Source organism: Plodia interpunctella, chromosome 12 (assembly GCF_027563975.2).
Source record: "Plodia interpunctella isolate USDA-ARS_2022_Savannah chromosome 12, ilPloInte3.2, whole genome shotgun sequence".
In the NCBI taxonomy this organism is placed as follows: Eukaryota; Metazoa; Arthropoda; class Insecta; order Lepidoptera; family Pyralidae; genus Plodia; species Plodia interpunctella.
Genome location: NC_071305.1, coordinates 7,992,559 through 8,020,478, shown reverse-complemented (window position 1 = coordinate 8,020,478; position 27,920 = coordinate 7,992,559). Strand labels below are relative to the sequence as shown.

Sequence of the window (27,920 nt, the reverse complement as noted above, 5' to 3'; positions counted from 1 at the left end):
GAAAAAATCGCTCTTAGAACCAGCCGTTCAATCGTGTAACACAAAACAAAAATTGTGAAATATTCGAGATTAAATAGTATTGTTTTTCTTTTATTACACACTATGTGATGTTGAATGATATATAGTGATAACAATAAAATATTAATTACTCTATTTGTGCAAACAAATGAAATTAATAAGCAAACAAGTATTGTTAACTGATATTGTTTGAATCTAATTATGAATAGTTATTATTTCAAAGTTTACTTATTTTCATAGATTGTACATAAAAATATATAGGTACTTATAGGTAGACACTTAATTTATATTTAATGTAGTAGAAATAACAGCATGAATAAAAACTACCAATATTAAGTATTAACTTTATATCCTGAGAAAAGAAATCTTTTTTTTTCTGTATATAATATTTCAAGATATTTCTCTATTGGTCCAAAAAAGTCTAAATATTTTAATTTAGATATGCCACCGTACTAATATTCTTACTATTATAAAAAGTATTTGCGCATATTTTTATTTACGGATAATGATATAATACCTACGATATAATGATAGACATATAAAGCTATTCACTAGAAATTATATTATTCGATTATAATACTATTGATATTGATCTCAATATCGTGGCGTAATGTATCCTACATTACGCCACGATTATGTTGCGTTGATAAAAGGCTCGCATTAATACCAGCAATGTGTGCCTGTATGCCATAAGCATAGAACTCCATTTATTATACTGTACAACAATCTATTCTATAATAAGTTGCACTCCCAATTCAAAAATATAATTTCTAGCAATACATATAAATTGCACTTGATTACATTATTATATATATAATAAATATAGGTTATACAATATAAAGCTCATGGGATACACCCACAATACACCAGTAAAGTACCAGTATAGCACGGTCCAGCAACTACTAATTTATGTGATACTATATAATATAGTCATTAGCATTAAGGGAAGATCGTGCGAAGTAACAAAAAGTAGGAAAGTGGAACCTTGGCTCCAACACCTAATGGCTGTGGAAGAAACCGAGAATCACTGTGACGAGAGACAGTTATCAGAGGGGTTAGAATCGATTCTAAGTGAGACGCAGCGAACCAATGACATTGCAGTGTGGTTGTCGTTGCGTCATAATGGCGCAATGTGATTGGTTCGCTGTGTCTTATTTCGAATCGATTCGATGGTGGGAAGTGAAATGCTAACCCGCACTTCGCCCACAGGAAGATAGTTTGTCGTTCGTTCGTTCGTCATCGTCGTCAGCCTATATAACATAAACCTAATATAATCATTAATAGAAAACCTCGCTACGGCTCCATGGGGCAATCTTGAGGAATTTAGGAGGCGAGGAGCAGGAACCAGGTGAGCGTTGTTCCACACATTTATTTTATATAAAATGTCGGCATTATGTGTCGTTGACTACTGTATGTCTTACCTATACTCGTGAACACCAGTGTATATGAAAGTAAACTTATCTTACTTGTGTCAGAGGAAACTTGTCTAATAAAGTTTTAAACAGCTATACTAAACATATAAAGTAAATAACGCTTGAGGGATTTTATTTGAAAGTACTTTAAAACATAGATGTAAATGTTCCAAATTGTGATATTGTCTGTATTTATGTTTTTGAAAATTTATTTGGCACATTATGCACACGTTTTCCTACATTAAAATTAAAATATCTACATGCTACCAAAATATGTATCTCACATAACATTTATTTTTAATATTATAAACACTATTTCATTAAACGTCAGCCATTTTTTTGCCTAACAGGTCAATTTTCTAATTGTGCTTTTAAAAAATTAGTAACTATGCATTACAAAATATTTTCCTATATGTATATAGAATAAATCTATTATGCATGGCAAGGCAATGTTTAACTATAAAATTGTTTTATTGTGTAAACAAAAATGAAAAGAAAAGTTAGATAGTTCTAAAAATATATTCGAAACTATAATAAAAACAACATCTTAACAAAATGAGGTGACAATGACATAATAACAAAAAATTGGCTATGTGGCCGTGAGATCTTAACCTAAAAAACAACACCAAATATTTATTTGATTTTAAACTAACTTTTGTCCGCGGCTTCGCCCGCTTAAGTTTCCCATAGGAACAGTTATTTTTCCGGGATTAAAGATGCCCTATCTCCTTCTCCATACTTCAAACTATATGTATGCAAAAATTCAAGAAGATTGGTTGAGTAAATAGAGCGTGATGAGGTAACAAACAAACTTACTTTCAGATTTATAATAGTAAGGATAAGGATTATCTATCATTGCAATATGTGCAAATTCTATATTTTACGCAACTAAAGTTTTTGCCTTTAAGAAAACTAAGCGTGTTGGTATTTAGCTCACTTCTTTGGCAAAAAAAAAAAATAGATGCAAATCTGTTTAGCCAAGACAACAATGAGGAAGTGTAGCGATGTAGACATACCCTTAAATTTACACTGGATTCAGGATTCTATGAATTCGATTAGCCAAACTGTTCTTGAAGCAGCCTAGCCTAAGTAACAAATTAAATTCTAAAAAATACGTTATAGTATAAATATGTAGGTATACAGTTTTTTAATAACGCCGGAAAAATGTACAATCGGTCCGTGTTTATTCTCTTTTTCAGTCTGTTTACTTCATCTGTCATTGGTTGATATGAAAGTTAAGCATTTCATTTAGGACAAATAGTAGTAAAATGACCTTTTTAGTTTTTTGTCAAATCCAAAGGAATATGACGCATCATTTATCAATTGTTTGCACCTAACTAGGGATGAGCGTCGAATGGACGGACTAGTCCAATAGACGGTTAACAAGGCATCGAATATTCGACGGTCCACCGTCCATGCGTCGACTAGTTAAATTATTAGACGGCTGTTGTTGTTGTTTGGATGGCGGTCACTTCGTTTCAATCTGTCGGTTAATGTAGTCCAATAGCCTAATTGTTTAATCAAACAAATGTGAACTTTGTTCCCTAAAACATAGAGTTCGTTTGAATAAATAACCTTTTATAGACGACTCGACATTCACTTCGCGACGAACGATGAACGAATTAACTTCAAGCGACTTTGAACTTTAGTAGCGTGGATAAACAGTCCAGTTTTGATTAATTCATAGAACTCAACGAACCGTTCAATTTGAACGTCAACTGAACGAAAACGTGACGTCGACTAGTCGACAAATTTAACTAGTTAATCTCTTAGTCCATGAACGACTAATAGACGGTCTAGTCTCGTTCACGAAAAACGCGTCGACGACCCACCCCTACATCAAACCCTGTCAAGACCCTAATATAGGACAAAAGAGATTATTCTATTATATGCAAGGCATTCTTAACTATATGCAAGGTATCATTAACCTGGTAATGGTAATGACCACCAATAACCCAATTCGAATTTCGCAACCCACGGCTCTCTCCATCCCGTGAGATAAGACGTGATACTGTATTTAATCATTATTTGATACAAGCGAAAAAGAAGAAACACTGCAATAGTACATTTTCCCCCCGCCATTTCTCTAAAAACGAGCACAGATCAATTAAGATACAGAGCGGGACAATATAGTGTAACCCGTCAGAATATCGTCAAACCAAATGACATTTGTATTGAAATGAGATGTTAACAATTTTTTCTTTTTTATATCTGTTGGAACACATTCTGTCGAGAAATATGACGGCACAATTAGTTTTCGAATAACTTGATTAATATAAAGATATAAAATGTATAAATCCCTAATTATACAAATTAGGCGATTTGTAGGTAGGACATTGTGACGTCACCTATCGTCATATAGCGTAACAGCGAAAGCGAAAGGTGATGTTTTTTCAATATGTAACAACTCAATAGATTTTTCGCAGTAAATTTTTCATAATCTGTGACGTTTCACGAGAAAAGGTACCTAATGGAGTAAAGTCGCTTAAAACGTTTCACTTGCAAATTTTTATTACAAATGCGCATACGTCGTAAGCGACCGCCTATAAATACCTTTTCATGTGGAACATCACTTTTTTTTTTTTTCAATTGTACAATTGATTCGGCATTGCGATTCCGTCGGGTTATACAATATGACGTCGCGACCGTTATTCGAGCAAGACTAACTGCCCCTCAGAGATGGCCGCCTCTGGTTGTCGTTATATGCTGTCGTAGCTGTTGGGGTCCGGGGAACTCATCTGATTGGACCGAGCTGGCAGCTTGAAGCCGTTGATCGCGAACGCCCAGCCGTCCTGAAATTAAGAACAGAATATGTTGTTTGATTAAATCGAAATAATTTATTCAGAAATTAGACCTTCACGTCATATTCTAAATTAAATAACACGTAAAGTTATAAACTAAAATTTCTGAAAAACCACTGCTGAGAATAAATGCCGTAAGAAACTCGTATTAGTAGGGACTATGATAGGAATCATGCCATATCATTTATTAATTTGCTTATAAATATTTGTTGAAATGAAGCGGTGGTGTTTAAGACCGTCCGCCTTTGATCCAAAAGTCCCATGTTCGAATCCTACTCGTGCCACATGAGTTTGTATACCAATCTGACTCATATATAGTAGTTTTCATCGTCCACCACTTGCTTCCGGTGAAGGAAAACTTGCACATTGGGTGGAAAGTTTACTTCACTGGTGTACATGCCACTAGATGGCGCTAGATGGTCGTAAAAGTCATGTCGGATGCCTTTAGGCGACTTGAATAAAATCTCGACACCAGTGCTAGCAATGAATAAATGAATATTTATTATTATCTTTTTGTCCTTGTTACTATTTGCACAGCTGCTACATTCTGTTTTATGTTTTTATTTTCGATTGCCGGAATAGATTCCTTCATGGATTATGTACGCCGTTGCCTTTAAGTTACTCTTTAGTTTATGTACTTTATATTTTGTTACTTAATAAAATATTTTAAAAAATTGTGTGAAAGAGTTACAAACATACATACACATATCCTCACAAACTTTCGCATTTATAATATTATTGGGATTGTTGACAAACCTTCACTAAATTAGGTAGATCGGACCAGAACGCCAAGTTGGGTATGACTTCAATACCAGTGGCTCCCATCAAGAATTTCTTGGTGCATATTCCTAACACCAGGTAGAATATGACAAGGCAGAAGAAAACAATTAGCAGCGTCGACCCTAGTGACCTCCCGGGTTCTTCCAGAGTCTTCAAACAGGCGTGTCTCGAGTAAAAGGCAAGAACCTGAAAAACATAATTAACATTAAAAAATTATGTTACATACAACTTGATGCATAAGAGGTTAAAAAAATCATACTCAAGACAATAACATCAAATGCAAAAGTGACGAATAAAAAAAATCATATCATCATATTTAGTGTGTTATTGCTAACACTGGTGTCAGGTTTTATTCAAGGCGCCTAAAGGCATCTGACTTTTACGACTACCTACCCCGTCATCTAGTGGCAGGTAGTCGGATACACAATAAGAAAACTAAACAATCCACCAATGTGCAGGTTTCCTTCCTCACGATGTTTTCCTTCACCGGAAGCAAATGGTGATCTATGAATCAAAAAATCTTACAATGTTATCCGGCTCTTCTGTGGAGTAGACAGCTAGATTGTCTTTTCCTTTCTCCGAGCACATCAACATCACGACGTTGTCGCTGAAAATTAATAAATACATATAAAAATCGAAGGGCTACCATGAAACGTTCAAACACGTAGCACGTCATTGCGTCCGCGCGTTCTCTCTTTTTTACACGATACGTACACGATATGGGAAAAAGAGACAGCATGTGGACCTTAATAATGTGCTACGTGTTTGTATGTTTCGTGGTAGACTTCAGGAATTCTACTGCGACCAACTTGTTGTGCTAAATGGCGTATGGTTGCACCCTAGAATAGAACCGCTCCATATCCTCACGTGGATATTGTACGAGGCTGCCAAACCTATACTACCTATAGGAAGACGAGAAGATGAGACAGAGTATAATTTATATTATACCACGATTTTGTGTGTTGGAATCGGAATTCGTAAATGGGTTCATTTTTTTTTTAATTATTTCCGATAGATTTCATTGATAAACATAGAATCGATTCGATGAAATACACCATACACGTTGCAATGCGCTCATCATATCAACCGCTCGAGGAAGCGGTCTGCGGTTACAACACAAGTTTCTAAACCCGTTCTATTAGAAACACGAATATAATTATTAAGTTCCATCCGAACGTTTTGTTAATCATAATAAAATCAAGTTTATTTTTGTCTAAATATCACATGCTCCAATTAATTTTTCGTCTTGTCATTGTGTGATTATTTTTTCGCTTAGCTACCTATCCCTCCCTCCCCCCTCCCCCCTTTCCACTACTGGGCAAAAGCCTCCCCTTTTCACACATTTTTGTCCCTTTAGTCCATGTTCATAACTACTTTGGTAACCAGCTATGAACATTTTTTATTGGTTGTCAAATAGAATAGTTACGAATTATATTTTCGTTTTCTTACTTTGTCTTTCAATTAATGTCTTTTGGGGCGTAAATCCATGACATTACTTATAAATTGTCATTTATTGATAGCAGGGGCTTATCGTGCATGTTCACATGCCTCCTGAAGCATGAAGGTCGCCGCCACAGTATAATATTAGCAGAAGAATATCTGTACGTCTACTATGAGTATTTCTCTATGAGTGAGTAGCTATAATACTTATTACAGAATCTGTATCGCGTGCGTTCACGGTTAAATTGACGGCTATGAGGTCTAGAAGCCTAGGTCCGCTTAAAAAATCTTTTAATTTTTAAAGATTTGGGCTGACGAACTTTGCATAATGGTCGGTCATACTATTCTATCAATGGGCTATCTTCGAGTGAGACTAGGTGAGTGACCAAAATCTCTGATACATATCTTATATTATTGTTTTGGCTAACAAACCTTTATTATTATTACACCCAGCACTGCTACCCTACCATTAAGGCAAACAGTTATTTAGGACATGAAGTGATCCTATTCTTGGTCACAGGAGTACAACTACAATCCACATGTAGTTAACTTCTTCTACCACATGTTTGTCTGTTTGCGATAAACTCAACAACTTCTGCACGGATTTTCATATGCTGTTTTGACCAATAGATAGAGTGATTCCTGAGGATGGTTTAGGGGTACACTTTATTATGTATTTACCCGAGCGAAGCCGGGACGGGCCGCTAGTATGTAAGCTTTAGATACTTACGATGGGTTGTTGTCATAGACCAGTGAAAGTCCATCCTTGGAGAAGGAGCTTTTATTAGATGATCCATAGTACTCACAAAAAGGGGCGCTTAGATTGTACATATTTTTTGATACAAATGTGAATGTAGATGTCTGTCTAGCCAACTAGAAACAGAAATAAAGTTTAATACAAAATTATTTTGATTTGAAGCACATTATAATAACAGTATGGAGTTAGCCCTTAAATAAAGGCTTGTTTGCATATTGGTTAGTGTATGTGCGAGTGTTAAATGTGGTTGTTATGTAGAAATTGTTGGACTCTGTGATTTAATGGGTTGCTGTCAAAATAAGGTTACCAGTTAACCGGTACCCCTAAAATCAATGTGTCTAGTGCTTACACTGGTGTCCACAACCAGGATTTAATAATAATAATGCATATAAGATAGGTATGTCACACACTCTTCTCTCATGTAATATCTTTGTTATAGAAAACTTAAAAACAATATCTTCTAGTCTTTTGTTATAGAAAAAGAGCTAGAAATTAAAACTTCTACTTGATTGGGAAATATTTACTTTATTATGGATGGTTCAATGCAGTCTAAAACTTAAGAACTCATAAATTCATTGTTAATACCATCAAGGAATAAGTGTAGTATATTTTAAAACTGCTTTATTCAGGTTGACAAATACTCAAGATCTGCAGGTCTAGCATCGACTTTTACAGAACGATTCCAATGCAACTCAGTTCAATCTAGGAACCAAAAATGAATCGCATTCGTACAAAAAATGAAATCGATGGTACGAATTTGCGATGCAATTCAGTTTAGTTCGTAAAGTGGATCGCATTAAGAGATGATGGTAAGCCCCCAGAACTCGAATAGTCTGTAATTTGTTACTGTTGAGTACATGGAATTATATTTTAATATACAGAAATTACTATACTGAATACATAAAACAAAAGAGATAGTTACACACTTACAGTCAGAGGTTTGTTACAAGTATCAGTAGCGTTGAAAGTTGGCTTCACATCATAGCAAGGATGATAATAGTACGTGTAAAGCTTTGTCTGCGTATCTTTCATTTCTAATTTGTTAAACACAACTTTGTAAAATGAAGTCGTCACTGTTGGTGTTAAATCTATACCGGTGCCATTTGGAAAAACACAGACACACGAACTTTTCTGCACACAGGAAACATCTTCTGCTACATTTGATGAAATTATTAATGATAAATAGAAAAACGAACACCAAAATAAACTCCTAAATTCAATCATTTTCGAACAAAGTAAAGATTTATGATAACATGCGTATCACTCTTGTACTCTTGTTGCTTTGTATCAATCAGTGTCACCTGTGTCATTGTTAAAAAAATAAAACTGAAGCAAAGATATTTTTGGAACCTCTAAAAATGAAAAGCTATAACGGCTATAACATACAGTGACATGACATGACATTCTGAACAACTGTCCCGGCACCAAAGGTTGACATGAATGAAATCCAGAGGCGCGTAGCCCTTTCTAAATCTATGGGTGAAATCCAAAAGTTTTTTTTTTATTTGGAACCCAAACCGACTAGAATAGCACTAGAGCCACGAAATTAATTATTCCGTTCTGATTCGGGAAACTTTCCCAAACCTGACGTTAGGTTTTTCCATTCGGAAAAAAGAGAGGAACTTGTGCTCGGGGCCGTGTAGATATTTTCTATGAAAGAAGTTCACGTTTCCCGTTTTCGGAAACGCACAGAAACTGCCTGAAATAGTACCTTTAAGAATTCTACAAGAATGTTCCCAGTAAATTACTGGCAATATTTTCAAGTCCAATGCACAGATTTTTAATGTTTTTATATCTGTGGTCCAAAGTGAATTTTTTGTCGACAGGCACATCACTGTCAACGTGACGTGATTATTTTAACTTTTGCTTTTGATTTGATAGTTGGCATGACAGTTCTCTAACCTATAAAAATATTGTATTGGAAACTACATTAAGTAGTGATTTGATAAAATGCTTCGGTATAATTTAATTATGCGTTTTATATTGTTTTGATCCAATATAAATTCAGGTCATCTTTCCTAAAATGTCTGAGAAGAAAAAGAAAGTGTTCCCCAATAAGGTAAATCTGGCGCTTATATTAGACTAATTGAGCCCCGGGGCTTCGCTCTCGTGGGAATTTAGGTATAAAAAGTACCCTATGTTTTATTTCAGGCTGTATTCTAACGTTTACCAGATTTTGTAACAATCCGTCCAGTAAATTTTGCGTGAAAGTTTAACAAACATATAAACACACATAAATCCTTACAAACTTTCGCATTTATAATATTAGAAGGATTTGTTCACAGCCAATCACAGCAAATGACCGCATTTGTAAACCATTTATTTTTGAAATAAAGGAAAATAGTTATTTGCAAAAATCTTCGTACATTTACAGTCCATTATTTGAACACCAAATGAGTTTCCATTTAAGAATAGGCTATAAGTTTGAATTTAAGTCAAGAAGAACTTATGCATAAAATATATTTTATATTTTCTAATTAGGAGACCACTACGCCACGTAGACCAGTTATTTTGAAATCTGATCGCGAAACAAAGGAGCAGCCAAAAGAAAAGGAGAAAGAAAAACCACCTACCATAATTCTTAAAACCCGTGAACAGAGTGCTCCTAAAGACGATCGACCTCTGAGTCCTAAAACTATTAAAACCCCTACTGCTGAGGGTGATGGGCCACATCCATGCAAAATAGCTCAAAATGAAAATAAGGACAAGAAACAATCTGGTAAGTTTAAAATATATACCATTTGTTAGAGACAAATTTGTCTGAATACTGGATTACAATTATATATAAAAAGTTATTGTTTTATTATAATTTAGTACTCAAAATCAACAAGTGGCAAATTGCAGTAAATTAATGCCAAACTTTCAACATTTTTCAGTAAAAGTGTCATGTACAGGGTTGAATATTTGCCAGTTGGATATCCTGTGCTCTAGCACTGTAGCTTGCTGGATATCCGTTATCTGGCCAAACCAATATCCATTTCATGTTGACTATATTTTATACTTAAACACCTACAACATATTATTTTATTTTGTCTTTGTATCCACCTCTTGGTTGCCCAAGAGAACCGTAAGTCCACCTTTTAATTGTTTTTGTATTATAATTAAAAGAATAATAATAAAAAATAAAATACTTGAATGGGTTACGCCAAGTATTTTTCCAGTTTATACCCAAAAAGACAAGAAGATAAGAAAAATATAAATTAATGGTGAATTTGTAAAACTACAATAAAAGCAGCAATCTGACATCTGTTCTATCTGGGAAGTATTTCCAGTTCCACCTTTCTAAACATCATATTTTTTATGATTCTGTATTTGATTTCAGAAAAAGTGTCTCCACCATTAAAACAGATGACAAAGCCTATAAAACTTGTGGATGAAAACTTGGACTTCAACAATGCTGCTCTAGAATTCTTACATGACTCAAGCACCAACTATCTCGTTGTGGGCATTGTTGGTATGTATTTTGCTTTTACTCTTACATTTAGTTGTTATAAAATGTTTTTTGGTTAGAAATCAAATTATTTTTTTGTTAATAAAATTATTATTAGATAAATATATGTATATCGATACATATAATAAAACAGTAGAAAAAAAAATCTGTACATTAAATTTACAAAAAAACAAAATTAGGCGATAGAGACAGAAATCTGTCTGTTTGTACACTATCATTATCTTTGAAACTACTGGACTACTGGATGGGCACAAACACAGAAACATACCTAGAACCACAAGCACTGAGAATCAAACAAAGGACCTCTGGATAGATAGCAGGCGGATGTGGTGACCACTACACCATGGAGGTCGTCAATAATAATAATGATGTATTAGAATTTGTCTTCAGGTACTCAAGGTGCTGGCAAGTCAATGATATTAAACTTGATAACACAAAGCAAACACACTCAGGAGCTTTGTAGACAGATTCTTCGGTCCCATGAAATGAAAGACAATTATGACGGAGGGAATGAGATGGCAGCAGTCGAGAACCAATTGGAAGCTCTGGATTTGATGGAGAATGAGAAGATATCAAATGGATTTAAGTTCAAGATGCAAGACATTCAGCAGATAGAGCGAGGGGTTCATTGTACTAGAGGTAGGTACATATTTATAAATGGTCTTAAGTTGATCTAATCACACAACGTGCTTGAAGTTGAAGAGAGAGAAAGAATAAATCTTTCTCTCTCACATCTTTGCGTGTTACTTGCATTCACTCTTTGGGAATGTGTTGTTGCCTATTAGCTGCCAAGACTATGTGCCCTTAGTCGTCTCATACGACATTCACTGGAGGATATAGAGTGGTCCTATTCTGAGGCGGAACCACACGCCAACAATAACAAAATCTATTGGTTGTTATAACTCGTCTTCTCAATAGTTTCTGATTAATTCCATTCATTTTCACAAATAATCATAGGTTTTTATATTTCCATGACAGGAGTAGACATGTACGTGACACAAGACCGTGTGATCCTGCTAGACTGTCAGCCGTTGTGCTCTCCGTCCCTCATAGAGGAGTCCAACACGAATCCCATCACGGCCCGGAGTGCCAACGTTGTGACCGTGGACTGTCTCCAGATTACCTCGTTCTTGATGGCTGTATGTCACGTTCTGATCGCTGTGCAAGATTGGTTTACGGATTACAATTTTATCAGGTAAGATATAACCGGTTCTCCAACGTAAAGTGCGGGACTGTTGTGAATCTGTGAAAAGATGTTTGATATATCTAGTGCCTAAATGGTCCACAACCAGTAAATAATAACACACTTGACAGATATTGATGAAATTTGTAAAATAAAGCCTATAATAAAGTATTGGGATAAAAAGCTTCCCATGTAGGCAATTGGCAACCTTATTTTCATTACATTTTACCATACAAATTTGTATACCCTTTGAACTCATGTATAGTAAGTTGTTATAGGCCATCACTTGTGCCGGTAAAGGAAAAAACTATGTGGAAATCTGCACACTGGTAGACTGTTAAGTTCACTGGTGTGTATACGTCTGCTGGCACTAAATAACGAAGTAGAAGAAAAAAAATTGAACTATAATATTTTACATAAATTAGGTAAATTTAATATATGAAAAAGAAAAAATCGGATTCTGGGCTCCGACGATCAACGGTGGCGGAGGAAACCAAGAAATTTGAGTATGAGCGAGAGAAAATTAAATCTAAAACCAAATAATACACTCGTTAAGATAACATTTTGATTTCACACTCCTTGTCCATCAATTCAGATACATCCAAGCTGCGGAAATGCTAAAGCCATCGTTATCAGCGTCCAACACAGCCAATCAGGAGCCGTCGGAATCGAACCTGTCTTCCTCGAGCCCACACCTGTTGCTACTACACAACCGCTGTCAGCTAGAGGACTACACCGTTGACTCTGTGCGCTGTATGCAGGATCTTTATAGGTTAGTATTTTATTTTGTCCCAATCCCAACTAATATTATAAATGCGAGAGTAAGTTTGTTTGTTACCTCTTTACGCATTATCTACTGGACAGATTGTTATGAAATTTGATACAGGGTAGAAAATAACCTGGAATAACACGGGAGCGAAACCCTGGTGCGCAGCTAGTTTATCATATAATATAAAACAAAGTCGCCCTCCGCGTCATGTTTCTAAGCTTTCTTCTTTTAAACCACTTAATGGATTATATTTTACAATTGGTTGACCTTGTCAATACTTAGAGTTGTCAATACGGTATTTATCGATATATATATTTCCCGACACATGGTTGCAGTGGGTGTATGGGTAAACAGAAATTACCCGTGAATCCACTGAAACAGTGAAACTGGTCGCTGGACAGGTCGCGGCGGCGGTCTTTTTCATGCAGTTTTCACTGTTATTTAGGCAATTTATTCACGATTTTTTATACTTTATATATATATATGAACCCGTACGAAACCGGGCGTCGCTGGTTTTAAATAAAAATAATAAAAGCTTTTAAAAAACTATCTGTCTGTATAGATAGTGTAGATGTATAATATCGAAGTATGCTTATCCGTTGATCCATAGCACAAGTGATGAGTTATCGACTCATCACGAGAGATCGAATCGATATGAGAAAGCAGAAGTGCTTTCTCATTATTTTTACCTATCCATAGTCCTATCTCATAGCAATAAACGTTTATCTTTGTTTCGCTTATCTTTGGATTATACTTATGATTTCTACATGAATTATCTTGATTAAATACTTGCATAGTTACTAAATTAATTATGGCCGTCCAAATCAATAGGGACGTTATGGGCCCCCGCCTTTACTGACGCCATTACTGCCGTTGTTTTCTATTCGTACAACGGCAATAAAGACCCAGCCATAAAGTGCCATCCGCCATAAGGTCTCTTTTGATTTAGACGGCCACAATTAGTTTAAATATTGGCTATACTCATTTCCCGAGGGAAGTACTTAATGATTTAAAACAAGCGTGGTTTGTTTGTTCGTTACCTCTTCACGGTCTCTCTACTGAACCAATCTTCTTGAAATTTGGAATATATGTAGTTTATAGAAGGACATAGGGTACTTTTCATCCCGGAAAAATAACTGTTCCCGCGGAAAAATTACGTGAGCTAAGCCGCTGGCAACAGCTAGTAAAGTATAAATATATTTAAAAACAAAAAGTAAATAGGTACATAATTTAATACCAGAAAGGCGTTCCAAAGATCCAACCTGCAGCTGAACTCTGGAATGTACATGTACAGTGACACGAACAAGAATGGTCTAAATGTGGACAACGTTAGCAAGACATACAGCGTGGAGACGTGCGGGACGCCTATCAATATGTTCATGCTGCCGGAGCTATATGACGACTTCGGTAAATTGCTTTATTCTCACTTCAAGCACCTTAAAATAAGAGCGTAGCTAGCTTTGTATTGCAAACAAAAAAATACTAGATTTTCTTCCTTATCAACTGCCACCCTTGTCGGTATAAATGACACTGTGAAATTATATATTTGAGATCACATCCTGTATCTTAAGCTAAGAAGCACCTCAGAATTAAAGGAAGGGGCGACTGTCCAGCCTGATAGTGGCTTGTTTGAAATTTTGTGAGAAAGTTTTGAAATGTGTATTGAAATTTGATATACAGGCGAGAAAACCTAGAATATCTTTTCTGTCTCGAAATTCCCGCGTCAGCGCAGCCAGTAAGTATATAATTTATGTTATTATTTATAGATAATCGAGAGATCTACCGCGGCCACCCGCCGTTCGAGCAACTAGCCAAGCGACTCCGCTGGATGATACTCGGCGTCAACCGACACCAAATCAGCAACGTGCCCAACCTATCAGAAAGGGGATGGTTCCACTACTGCATCAAATCCTGGGAGACAATACGAAAGTGCACCTTCTTCATGGAGTATGAAAGATTCCTGCCATGATGATAGCACGTCAAACAATGTGGATCTACTTTGGGTATCGAGGATAACGATAAGCAAACAGGTGTCTCACACCTGCGCTCTTATCGCAGAGATAAAAGGCGTCGAAAGAATGAAATTTATTTCAACTCCAATGTACAATATTGGACCCAATAAAATTTCACTTTTAATTCTGTTTTTAATTGACTACTGATATACACTATTGATTAGTGGTTTCCTACGCTGCTCCGGAGGTTTATAAGCGTGTTGGTAAACGCTAGCTAGTCTCCAATGCTCTGGATACCCACACGCATTTGAGTCCCGCCAAATGGTAAACGGCGGTGCTAATGTTGGTATTGTGTAGGATTTCTTCGTGTACGGGTGACGCATCTTAGGAATTTTAACGCCTTTAGAGTCTGTACTGCTCACACTTTGCACGGAGTGCGGATTCCCAGCCTTGAAGGCGAATTTGTAGTCTTCCTTTTGCTTCGACCCTTGATGTACCTTTTCGTTACATGGCAAGCAAGTTTTGTGCCGGGCACTTGAGGACTCGCTCTCTTTGGAGCGTCTCGACAACTGGGATTCGTTCGGTGAACTCTGATGCAACTTTCCTTGTGCTAAGGGAGTTTTTTCGTAAGACTCTAGACTATGACGATTTCGATTGATGTCGGAGCGTATATTTTTAGGTTTTTCGTTAGTAGTCCATGCGTCTCTGATTGTCTGCAATTTTTCAGGTCTAGTGTCATCACGACTTGATTTTCTACTAGTCTCACTAGGTGTCCCACAACCATGAATGCCATCGCACGGCGGTTTCTTCACGCCTTGGCCAGAATTTTTTCTACTGGAATATCTTGAGCCCTTCTCATCTCTGTCCTCGTAATTATGCTGCGGACAATGCTGAACTTCGCAAGAATCTTTGCGTTTATCTTTAGTCATATTCTTTTCAAAATAAGGAACAGGATGATGCCCCGGGTCGGATCCTGAACGATTTTGGTGAAATATTGGCATTGTGTGACTTGGCGGAGTTGTTTCTACCTCTTCTTTTGGTGTATGCACCATTGTGAAGACCGCTGGTGCTTTTGATCCGTTTGATCCATCTATATGCTTTGAAGGCCTCGGTTCGCCAGTCGGATCATCAGGTCTAAAATCCCAGCATATCGCTAGATCCATTAGCGATAACGGTCTTCTGTATTGTTTTCCCAAATCCAGAGCGGATGTGGAAGGCCTTTTATTGTCCTTTTCCGCTTCTACTTTTTTAGGGTCGCAGGTTTTGGGTCTATGTACGCGCATTTTTGTACAGCATGTAGGACCCGATGCTCCGTAACCTTTCCAACCAATCGCGTAGGGCTTTACAATAATATCTGAATCTCTATGTTCAGCTATTTTAGTAAGATTTCTGTAACCTAGAGTATCTGGTAAAGGTTGATGCTCAAGATTTCCTACGTGCATTTTTTTCGCAAAATTAAAGTTTTGTGAAACATTCACATAAGGTAATTTTGGTGTTTTACTTGTTTTCTCCACTTTCATGCTTTCATGCCTCCTTTCATTTTCCTTTGCGTTCTCGGCTACTTTTCTCCAGAACTGTTCCGCTTCGTCTTCTTGTGGACCGTGAATTTGTTCGATTGCGTGTTTGACTAATAACTGGTGAGTATCGTGTCTTTTATCCGGGTCAGTTAGTGAGCCGGGAATGTATGGACCGTGGCCCTCGTCATCTGTCGGTTCTTTCTTTATAATGCCTAAAGGATTGTCTTCTGTTTTAAAATCTGTGTCATCGGCTGCCTGGTCCTCTTGTATTTCTTCTTTATTATCTTGTGATTCCTTAATGTTATTTTCTTTTTGGTCTTCATCTACTTCCTGTTCCTTATTATGGAGCAGACATAAAAAAAAATTGGAACGAATTCAAATTTTATGAAAATAAAAAAATAACTGTTTGGTACCAATCTACAGTTAGGTGCATTGGTGAAATTTAAGTCTTCAATGATGTTCTATTTTGTGCAACTTACGTTGGTGTACCGGGCATAGTCTTGGCTGAAATAAATGAAAGCAAAATAAAAATTAATTTACGTGCAATACATACGAAGCTAAATGTTAAGGTATCTATACAATAATGTAACTTAGACATAAACAATAAAAATGACAATTTTACATTTATGTAACCTTACAGCATTTCATGCAAATATAATAGGTACTTAGTCGTAAGAATATTCAAGATTATCGTGCACGCCATGATTGTATTCTATAAATAGTGGCAAGCGTCATTAAATAATGCAAAACTCAACAGAATATAGAAAACAAGGACGTGGCTCAAGGAACTAATAAAATCATATAAAACAACTCGTGTACAAACTGGTGTCACGCAATACGACGCTCCATATTGAATGCAGGACTAAGATACGTTCACATGGTGTACATTTAAGTTTAAAATTTATATCCACATGCCTATTTTGTTTTACGTAAGTATATTGTTTTTAAAGACCTGGGTGGTCAGCTCTTTAAAACACTGTAATTTAAATATAGGTATTTATTTGACAATATTAGGAATTTTTAGTTACGCATTTAACACTATGGCAATGGCCAATTCTGGCATTCAAAGTGCAGATCGAACATTTCGTAAAGTGCGTAAAAGTTGCTTAATTTGGGAAAGTTATTTATCAACTAATACTTAGTACCAGATTCAATTAAAACACCTAGAGAAAACACTGAGAGTGACCATGTGTATGCATCTTATGATCACCGCCCGATCACGGCAAATCTGTCACTAAAGCTACTATGAACTTTCAAGGCTAAACAAGGCACGTGAAAGAAAAGCCGATTTAGACCGCCATTATTATTAATTTCGCGTACATAACAGTCGGCTTAATAATAATTTTCCACCAATGATGTTGTTTGGTGCTATTGCTTTCGGTACCTACATATATAGGTATGTATGCTTACTACTATATTTTCCGCAGGATAAAATAATAGTGGTAGTTATACAAAACCGTATAAAATTATTAAATAAATAGGTACCTACACCTAATGAGAAAGTAACGTCCTTTATTCTCTATAGAGATTGGTTTAGACTACATTATTGTAACAAATAGGCATGTATTGACAACGTCCAGTAGAAATACAGTGTATTATGGCTGTATTTAATTTATTCTAGAATTGATTGGAAAATTGAATACTGAAAATTGCAAATTATATCAATCACGCATAGTTTTCTTTATGTAGATCGCGGGTCTCACTCTGTTCTATTTAAATCGGCTTTTCGTCCTACATTCAACTAAGTATGTTATTACCACAAAGTTTTCGCGCGCAAACAGTTGTCAATGTCACGTGCACAATAGACTACTCACAATGAACGACTGAATGTCCTGTAGGGACGGCTCCTTTTTCGGCGGCTTCGGTTCTCCTTTCCCGCGCTTGGCACGCATGCGCGCTGCCGCCGCGGCCTTGGGTCTTTGCACGCGCTGGTTCACCCAATCAGGGAATCTCCCATCTGGTGGTTCTTTTGCTAGCTCGGCAGCTGAAAAAATAAATAACAGATGTTAATAAATGATGGCTAAGTTCAGAAATAAGAGTCTACCTACTTCGAAAGAAATTTCGTCAATTTTCTTGAGGAAGAAATCATTTCCATAATATGATAATGTGGCAATACAGATTAATTATTTTTCTTTCTTTATAGTCGTATTCCTCATGGCTGAGGGTCGTGGTTATTACGTGGAATGAAGCACACACAACTTTCTTGGCATTATTAAAGGAGTGGTTTGCCATTGCCTTCTCCATTTCACACACAAGTTAATAAGAATCAACCAGTGTGCAGGTTTCCTCACGATGTTTTCCTTCGTCGGAAGCAAGTGGTGGACGATTAAAACTACTCTACATGAGTCAGATTGGTATATAAACTCATGTGGCACGAGTAGGATTCGAACCTGGAACCTTTCGATCCACAGGCGGGTGTCTTAACCATTACACCACCACCGCTTCTATAATTATTTTAGCCAGACAGTAAAAGGAATTATTTTCTTTCTTGAAATTTTAAAAATCCGTCGCAGTTGACAAAACGCTCTAAAAAACACCCTTCGTCTCGAATTAGGTACTGATTGATAAATGTTTTAAAATGTAAAATTTTTGTAACGATAAACTAAGATAAAAATTACATTAATGTAAATAAAATAGAATCGTTACATATACTTAATAGTGTTACTTTTATTATTTCGTAGGTAGCTATTGTTTTGTGTGATGATAGCATGTTCTCGATTCAAATTTGCATACCTATAGCCGATGAAACATATAAGTAGCATTAAGTTTCATTGTAAATAATGTAAACTCGTGTTTTTGCAAGTAAATAATCTTTGTCTTTAGTTACCATTCTGCAATCTCTACTCTGTGGTTGTTTTTTCTAATAAGAAGAATCATAAAGAAGGCATCTATAATCTTTGATCTGAAATTAGCTTCAATACATACCTCCTAGTAGTTTTATTGTAATCCAATACCTGCTAACATTAATCCAAAATTATTAGAAGTAAGTCGTAGTCATAAATATAAATGCCGCAATGAATCATCTGCCTGTTAAATCGCAATACCGCTCCAACCGTACCCAACATTACGCAGTAACTACTTACTTCAAACGACGGTTTTTAATAAATTCGTCACGACAATTTTTATTATCTTGGCTTACTAAAGTAAGTTATAGAAGGTAGAAAATCTTATTTATGATATGGATATGATATGGAAATAGGGGACTCCTAAAAACTAGGAAGACAGTAGGGGAAAGGGAACGACATTAAAAAATTTCCCTCTAAAAATGCGATGGCTCTCTTCTCCAATCAACTGTCTCACTTCTGGGGTATTTTACTTATAAAATAATTGACATTATTATTCTTCTCTATCACAACTATCAGGGGCTCGCTATCAGCTATTAAGAATCAAAATAACAAAATAAATCATACAACGGCTGTTACGTTCCGTGACACGCACTAAGTTGAACCGGAAGAGTTCGCGTGTATGTTGACAAATAAAAGATGGATTTTATGCGAATACCAAGGGCACAATACGGGAATTGGAATTAGTGCGTAACATAACATCGATTTGTTGATGACGACAGAAGGTTAAGGGCGGTGAACATGCGCAAAATTTGGTCAATGATTTGATTACGAAGCCTTAGAATTCCACCTAACTTGCAAATTATCCATTATTTATTAGTGCCTATTGTGTGCCGGTGTACAAGCCTAAACACCTAAAAATAATAATAGTAAATAATCTAAGTTTCAGACTATTGTACTTATAGCACGAACAAATCAATTAACACGTCGAGCAAGATCGGAAGCGTTTTAACATTTCAAAATAACATTATCAACCCTACTACGTACTTACCTACCTACTTGCAAAAAAAAATTGGATAAACAAACTTAGCTTGATAACCTATCCAATTTAATCTTCAAATTTGCTTCATGCAACCATACGTGTAAATAACTCACCAACTTTCCTCGTAATCTTCCTGGGCAGTTCCCAAGTGCCAGTAAAGTGGCCGAAGCACCTCGACGTGCCCCTGGGTGCTCCGGACAGAAAGTGTCCGTTCTCGTCGCAGATGGGCTTCGGGTCGGGCCTCATCTCCACGGGCCTGGCGCGGGTCGGCGCGAACCTTGGCACCTCCCAGTTGCCCAGGCGCTTGGGCGTCGACTCCCGATTGAACTGTATTAGATTTTATATGAGATGATAAAAATCAAAGCGAGAATGATCCACGCCACGGCCTAATCGGGACAGTGATCTTAACCACCGAGCTATCGAGACCATGTTAGATTCATCCCGAACCAATGGCTTATATATCCTGCCATGTGCGCTCAACTACTTGCACACTAAAAGACCTTTACAGAAAGGAGTATCATATGCGACGTGTATGTATTTACGTATCTATGCATTAAATTAATATGCAGAGGTGCCTAAGCATGACAAAACATTAGCACATGGTTAGTCTCATTGCGGGTTTTTTGTTTAAAAAACCCGCAATGAGAATTTGTCTGTTGGGTCTTGGGTCATGGGTCTTGTTTTTCGAAAATTCAATTTGTTATAACCTGTATTTTGCCTCTTTGTATTGTAGTAATTTTCAATAGCTGCATGGGATAACCGGCATAAAAACATCTTACAATAGGAGTCAAAACAGTGCAGCGTGCAGCAACAAACGCCAATTCTTTATCAACTCAAAGGAACCCCTATACATCAAGGCACGTGTTTGATAAATTAAAGACTATGATATACATACCTACATACAAAAAAGTTGAATGTCTCCACAATTTGTACCTAAACCTTATTATTCTTACCTACTGTCACGATAATGTTATCTAATGATGTAAATTACCATCATAACCATGCTATGAATGATTGCCTACATTAATATTTGATGAAACATCCCTTAAAACTTATATATTAAGGTACCTAATTAGGGTGATGCAGCATGCAAAAGCTAGCTACTATAATACCGATAAATCCTCCATGGGATGCAACGATAAAATAACTCAAAAATACATTCATTAAGAATTATCGCTTATTGGAATAATGTTGATAATGTCAGATTATATGATTACGATAAAGTTTAGCCGCACGTTCATTGCGAACATAGCATCTCTCAACTCATGGTTGAGGGTCAACGGTCGTGGCAATTATATAGAAGTACACACGACTTTTTGGACAATATTGAGAGTTTTGCCATTGCCTCTCCAATTCACACTAGCGCCAACGGCCAACTATGATACAAGCGATTCGTTTTTACCTTTCGCGGTGTGGAAGCTTAAAAAACAGAACTACCTACAAATTAATATTTCTACTAAATAAAAATGTATATTAAAGTCACTTTGGCATAGTGGGAGTTTCTTTCGGCATATCTTTTCAGCAGTTGTCGTTCCAAACAGTACAACAACGGTTCGTAGGTAAAAATAAAATAATTACAATAAGAAAAAATATTGACTGTAAAAATTAAATAAACTGTGTAAATTGTTTAGCTATAGTTAGCTAGCGGAGGACGTACGTATTTACGACGAAATCGACGAATCAGAACGCGAACTAAGTTAGATTATTTGGTGGGTATCCTGCTTAATAATGCTCGTGTCCTGTGATGGATATAATTAATCATATCGATAGCAAAATCAACAACAAAATACTAATCATTTCGCAATCAAGGACGCCAAATCTCGATATGTGGTTGAGGACACTAGCACTCTTTTATACTTAACATGCCTAAGTACTTAGGTATATGTATGTCATGCGTAGGTATATACGACGAAGCAGGTACGAAAACATATCTAAAGCACAAAAATGGACATTTAATCAAATTAATTATGTAAAACAAACGATAAATAGAGTACCTATTAAAAATATAAAAAACAAATTCAAACTTTACTTAGAACTAACAAATAGCTGATAGTTTTCAAACTGGAATTCTAAAATCAAGATAATCTAGTACATAATAATCTCAACAGAAAATTATCACAATTATAAAATCCTCACCAGCCTATAGGAACTGCACTATAACATACCTAGTAACAAATAATTGGCGGTGGTGTTTTAATGGTTAAAGGTCCCAGGTTCGAATCCTACTCGTGCCACATGTGTTTGTATACCAATCTGACTCATGTATAGTAGTTTTCATCGTCCACCACTTGCTTCCGGTGAAGGAAAACATCGTGAGAAAATCTGCACTATGGTTGATTATCAACCCGTGTGTGAAATGGATAGGGCAATGGCAAACCACTTATAACCATTAATAATGCAAAGAAAGTTGTTGTGTGTGTTTCATTCCACGTAATAACCACGACCCTCAGCCATGAGGAATACGACTATGAAGAAGAACAAAATGTTACAAAGTATAACTAAAAATATTTTCTGTCAGGGCTCAAAAATTAATAAATTAAAAATATAACAAGCGAAATACACTACAATAGTATCACGTGGCTATTGAGCAGGTGTCAATCCAACCCTCAAAATTTTAATGATCATCCCTCAACCAACAAAGGGTTGCAAATTGTTATTTACCCCATACATCACGCCTCCGTTTCTGAATTATTAATGGCCACAATAATTTAGAATTATCTTGTCAAACTGGTTTTACTATAGAGATAAATTAAATATAATAATATATTGTTCTAAGTAAAAACTCTGAAAAAATTGATTTTTATAACTTTTACTCTAGTTATCCATAGATTATATAATACTTCCATATCTAATTAGATTTATTTTTCAAATGTGACAAGAAGCTTTAAAACTGAAAATAACTCAATGTGAAAATCTTCTTCATAGTCGTATTTCTCATGGCTGAAGGTCGTGGTCATTACGTGGAATGAAACACACACAACAACTTTCTTGGCACTATTAATGGAGTTTGCCATTGCCTTCTCCATTTCACACACAGGTTGATAATCAACCATAGTGCAGATTTTCTCACGATGTTTTCCTTCACCAGAAGCAAGTGCTGGTCGTTAAAAACTACCATGTCAGATTGCTGTAAAAACTCGTGTACATGAGAAGGATTCGAACCTGGGAACTTTCGGTTCACAAACGGTGTCTAAAGCATTACACCACCACCGCTTACTTTAATGTGAAAATATTAAATCATAAAAGGCGTGAATGCAAGTGGAAATCCCTAGTATGCATATCGTAATGGGAAACAGACTAACTAATAATATAAATGTGAAAGTGAGTTTGTTACCTCTTCACGATTTACCTACTCAACCAAACTTCTTAAAATTTTGCATACAAGTAATTTGAAGTATGGTGAACGACATATGGTACTTTTCATCCCAAAAAAAAATCTTTTGGGAAATACACGCGTCTGTAGCCGCGGGTGTGAAAGCTAAAAAGTGATTTTGGTTAACTTAAAGATTTCAACTTGTACAGCTTTGTGTGATCGTTTAGTTTTTGGCCATAAATTTTAAATATAAATAAATATATAAGGCAAATCAGACATATTGTGCTAGCCCCAAAGTAAGTTCTAGACTTGTGTTATGCGATACTAACTTAACGATACTATATTTTATAACACATACATATATAGATAAACATCCAAGACCTGGGCCAATCAGAAAAAGATCATTTTCCATCATGACCCGACCGGGGATCGAACCCGGGAAAGTGGTAAAGTGCCAGTTCAGAGACAAGCACTTTACCACTTCGCCACCGAGGTCGTCAAAGTTTTAAGAATCGCATTTTATCCACTGTTTAATTATAACGGATAGCGTAGAGATTTATTCGTGATTTTTTTTTTCTATAGATAACAAGGCTTTTTAGCACCTACGCAATCGAGCAAGTTATTATTAGCTTACGAATGGAATTATTCCTGCAAGCTCACAATAGCGTTGACAAAGTTTATTACACAAAAGACCTTGAACTTGGGACCTTGCGGTTGCAATCCATATAGCTTCTATTGTCCTTTTATTTACGTTTACGTCACTGCAGCATTGTGAACTGTTTTGTCAAAGCTATCTCAGATTCTAAGTGCGATAAAAATTGTTTGTGCCTCGAGAACTTACTTGTTGTAAGTTAAAATATATAATACTAGATGTTGCCCGGGGCTTCGCTCCCGTGGGATTTTTGAGATAAAATATAGCCTATAGCAATCTTGGATAATGTACCTTTCTAATGGTGAAAGAATTTTTGAAATCGGTTTTGGTAGTTTCAGAGATTACCCGTCTCAAACATACAAAGTCACAAACTCACAAACGCTTCCTTCTTTATAATAATAGTATAGATATATGGAGAACATATTTTTGACAGTGTTCATTAACTGTTGCTTTTCATTACTAGTCCTCTCTCTCTCTTGTTTGAGCGTTTTTTTCAATTCCTTCCGCGTCCGTTGAACTCTGAGTCCAAGGTCCGTTTTTCTACTTTTTTCGTCTCCAGTGGTAGATATTCCAATACTAAACCTTACATATTATTAAACAAAGTCCTCTGCTGCCGCGTATCTGTCTGTTCGTGATAAACTCAAAAACTACCGCGCGGATTTTCCTGCAGTTTAGACCTATAGATAATGTCATTCCCAAGGAAGGTTTAGGTGTATAAATTATTATGTTTTTACCCGAGCCAAGCCGGGACCGGCCGGTAGTAGAAATATAAAACTATTAGAATTAAACCATTCAGTCAAAAGTACGATTAATAAAAATCGACCGACACCTTTAGCATTTTTTTTAAAGTCTTCCATTTGAATCAATAGGCCTGAGCAGTCGACTGTACTTATGTTTCAAGCTGTCAGCTTGTTTTAGAGACCATTATTTCTGATAACATTGTACTCGCGTGTACGTAATCTAAGTAAATATCACCAAACACTATTTGTAAAATTAAACTTATAACCTTAATTCGGTTTGTAAAATTTATTTGGCATATTCACTAACTAATGTAAATCTCAAAATATTGTTTACCGACAATAAGTATGTTGAGCAAACGTGAGTGCTTTTTCCTAAATGGCTTAGATGGACCAATAATTTGATGGGCGGTTGTGTTTTGTTCAACCACAAATCACAAAAAGAAAAATAATATTCAACCCACGAAGTAACCTACTAGGTTCTTATAAGACTTAGGTATTGCCATGAAATCCATCCATTTCCACGATTTTTCACAGTTTTTCCCGAACCCATACCTTACCTAGGGCCCGATCATCGCGGACATAATACACAGGATATTTATTTCACAAATTTTAATAAATGTAGGTGCCGAGTATAATGAAATTTTATATGACTTGTGTAGTTACCTTAATGCGCTTTAAATAACAAAGGGACCCAAAAATTCTTAAATGCCCAAGGACCTTAACATGATTAAAGTCGACGACTATGTTAATATCTTGATATTTAATATTCAAATGTCAAAATAGAAAATAGCCTACCGATCATGGACCGATACATGAACATCACGCGAGCCCCATTAACGTCATGTCACATTTACAAGGCGGCCATCAGAGAATATGAAGGCATGTCAGTTTGAAAATTATGGCAACCATTGAAGATCTATCAACTATAATTACAAAGTGGTCATACGAGTTTATCAAAAAAATTAATTTATTGAGATCGTGAATGAATCAATTCATGTAGGTATGCACTGTAAAACTCGAAATTCTGGAATCATTTCATTTACTTTAAACGCCTTAGTGTCTAGCCATTTTCAAATTGTGAATTTTACAACATGTTGTTTATATGGTGTTTATTTTTCATGTAGCGCTACATATTTGGAAAATTTTACTAAATGATTGTTCTTTTGCAAACTCCCCTACCAATCTCCACAACAAAACAACGTCTAGAATCCAATTCGAATCTGTGTTATTTTCATAACAATAGTAAAAAACAATTACACGCAAACACGAGAGCTATTAACTAAAGACCCATACACACAGTGTCAAACAGGGATTAGGACCGGACACAATAGCCGTGAAAAATTGACATTCTGGCACCCCTCGAGTCGACGACCCATCACTAACTAGAAATGTAATATTACAACCAATTTTCACCACTATTGCACTTGTGATAAGAGCTAATATTCCCAAAAATGGATGAAGTTAAAGATGTTTGAGATGTAATTGGATGAATCTATCGTGGATTAAGGGCATTACAATTTGTAACAAGTAAAAAAGTGATATGTAGGAGGGGCGATAATGGGTATTGCAGGTGCGCTGATAAAAAATATATGGGATTAAGTGGTGACGAAAATTGTGACTCAGTAGTCTAAGTATGTTCCTGATAGTCTGCTAATATGTACATATATTTGAGGACATCACATTATTTAGTAATAAATAGCTGTATGGTCTGACAACTGGGGATGTCGACGACCGTGTGAAGTGGACACGCAAATGTGGTAAGGTGGACCCTGGTCTCCGACGCTCAATGATGGAAGAAACCTGGAAAATGCTCAGAAAGAGCTACGGGAGTCGCGGGATTATTGGTGGAATGAAATTAGATTCAGAAAGTGGTAATTACTAAACCATTGTCTAGGAAAAAATCCTTAATTTATAGACCTTTCCTTTAATTCATTTATATAAACTAGATAAATCTTTTCGTTTTTTCTTCGCCCCTAGCTTAGGGGGAAGATAAAATTCAAATTTTTCGAATCTCATACTAAGTTAGTAATACATATATGTATTAAGTTAAAATGCGAAAGTATTTTTGTAATTTTGTTTGTTCCAGTAGTTCTGAATTGTTGAAGAGGTAGTCTTCAAGTTTCTTTACCTAACCAACCAAGCGTCTCGAAATTTTGCACAAGTACCACTCCAGTCTAGTACTCTCTCTTATATTTAGTTACGGTTACCTACGGATTTCAAAAAAACTGTTCCTATGGGAAATTCGGGAGCGATGCCGCGGGCTTAAAATAGTACATATACAGGCGCAATATAGAAAGGCAAAGATTAAATTGATAGACTACAGAAAAATATGTAAACTGTATTCACTGCTAAGGTTTAATGTAGGTAATATATGCAAGTCGTTGTTAAAGCAAAGCCGAGCATATGCAAAACCGAACTTCAACGGTTATCTGATGCATTTCAACTACTAAGTTCTAAACCTAGACAACAAATTACACGAATGTACATTTAGAGAATAGACACATAGACATACCTGCCCGCTGTCGAAACAGAACGCCATTTTCAGTAATTAAAATAAATAAAACTTAAAAAATAACCACGACTTCACCCGCGACTCAATGACGAATTTGTCATTTTGAAATCGTCAGATTACGAAAAATAAGGACGCATGACGACGAAGGTTTTTCTCGAGTGGACTAGAATGGTATGTAGTAGGCGGAAAATGGGGAACTATTGGTCTAACAACTAGGTTGTCATGGTGACGGGACTATTTCCCGAATAGTCCCTGATTTCGATGTATTTCCCCTAACCCGGATGTACTGAAAGGTGAATGTCCTTTTGACAATGGACTTGCGTGCGCATGCAAAATAGTCAACCTTCGTAGTACATAGAACAACACACAGACATATATTAAAGTACATCCGTTACAGGCCGTAGCTCTCTATAGTTACATGACTATTGTAATAGAAATGGAATATAGATTATTATTTTATTTTTTATTTACCTGACCTCAACACTCTTCGGGGATACTATCACCCGTTAAGGCATGTGTCTCTTAGTTGCCTCGTACGATATCCACGGATGAATTTTGGAGTCTTATTCTAGGGCGGGACCACACGTTACAATACCAACCAATAGCTTATCATACACGAAAAGCTAATTCAGTAAGGATAGGTATTTGTAAAGCTAAAACAACTGGACGGATGTAAATAATTGATTGACGCGAAGGGAAGAAGGTAGGAGAAGAAAATGAAAGCCTCGATCAGCACACTATACCTACTTTCGCTTTGGTATATATTGTCTTCAAATTATGTTGAATTTGAAGACAATA

The 27,920-nt window shown here is 36.1% G+C and overlaps 4 protein-coding genes across 6 annotated transcripts; 1 reads left to right on the top strand and 3 right to left on the bottom strand.

The window, feature by feature from the left end:
• Positions 1-1,930: 1,930 nt before the first annotated feature.
• LOC128674079 (cation-dependent mannose-6-phosphate receptor-like) lies at positions 1,931-8,514 on the bottom strand. Its single transcript, XM_053752389.1, has 5 exons — positions 8,139-8,514; positions 7,182-7,324; positions 5,537-5,618; positions 4,988-5,197; positions 1,931-4,222 (listed from the first exon to the last, which is right to left on the bottom strand). Exons 1-5 carry the CDS (start codon positions 8,430-8,432, stop codon positions 4,130-4,132), a joined length of 822 nt encoding a protein of 273 aa, XP_053608364.1. The 5' UTR covers positions 8,433-8,514; the 3' UTR covers positions 1,931-4,129.
• A 562-nt stretch (positions 8,515-9,076) lies between these two features.
• LOC128674075 (nonsense-mediated mRNA decay factor SMG9-like) lies at positions 9,077-14,747 on the top strand. 3 transcript variants are annotated; one of them, XM_053752385.2, is made up of 8 exons: positions 9,077-9,267; positions 9,690-9,927; positions 10,531-10,662; positions 11,050-11,298; positions 11,638-11,854; positions 12,438-12,614; positions 13,906-14,018; positions 14,378-14,747. In XM_053752385.2, the coding sequence occupies exons 1-8, from the start codon at positions 9,232-9,234 to the stop codon at positions 14,578-14,580; spliced, it is 1,365 nt and encodes a 454-aa protein (XP_053608360.1). In that variant the 5' UTR covers positions 9,077-9,231; the 3' UTR covers positions 14,581-14,747. The 3 variants fall into 3 exon arrangements, with proteins under 3 accessions (XP_053608360.1, XP_053608359.1, XP_053608358.1); XM_053752384.2 differs by having other exon boundaries at positions 13,867-14,018; XM_053752383.2 differs by having other exon boundaries at positions 9,078-9,267; positions 13,852-14,018.
• On the bottom strand, positions 14,682-16,083 carry LOC128674480 (uncharacterized protein). The gene has a single exon (XM_064436300.1). The coding sequence runs from the start codon at positions 16,081-16,083 to the stop codon at positions 14,764-14,766; it is 1,320 nt and encodes a 439-aa protein (XP_064292370.1). The 3' UTR covers positions 14,682-14,763.
• Positions 14,682-27,406, bottom strand: LOC128674081 (uncharacterized protein). Its single transcript, XM_053752392.2, has 4 exons — positions 27,123-27,406; positions 20,019-20,232; positions 17,895-18,064; positions 14,682-16,584 (listed from the first exon to the last, which is right to left on the bottom strand). Exons 1-4 carry the CDS (start codon positions 27,147-27,149, stop codon positions 16,531-16,533), a joined length of 465 nt encoding a protein of 154 aa, XP_053608367.1. The 5' UTR covers positions 27,150-27,406; the 3' UTR covers positions 14,682-16,530.
• Between the last annotated feature and the right edge of the window lie 514 nt (positions 27,407-27,920).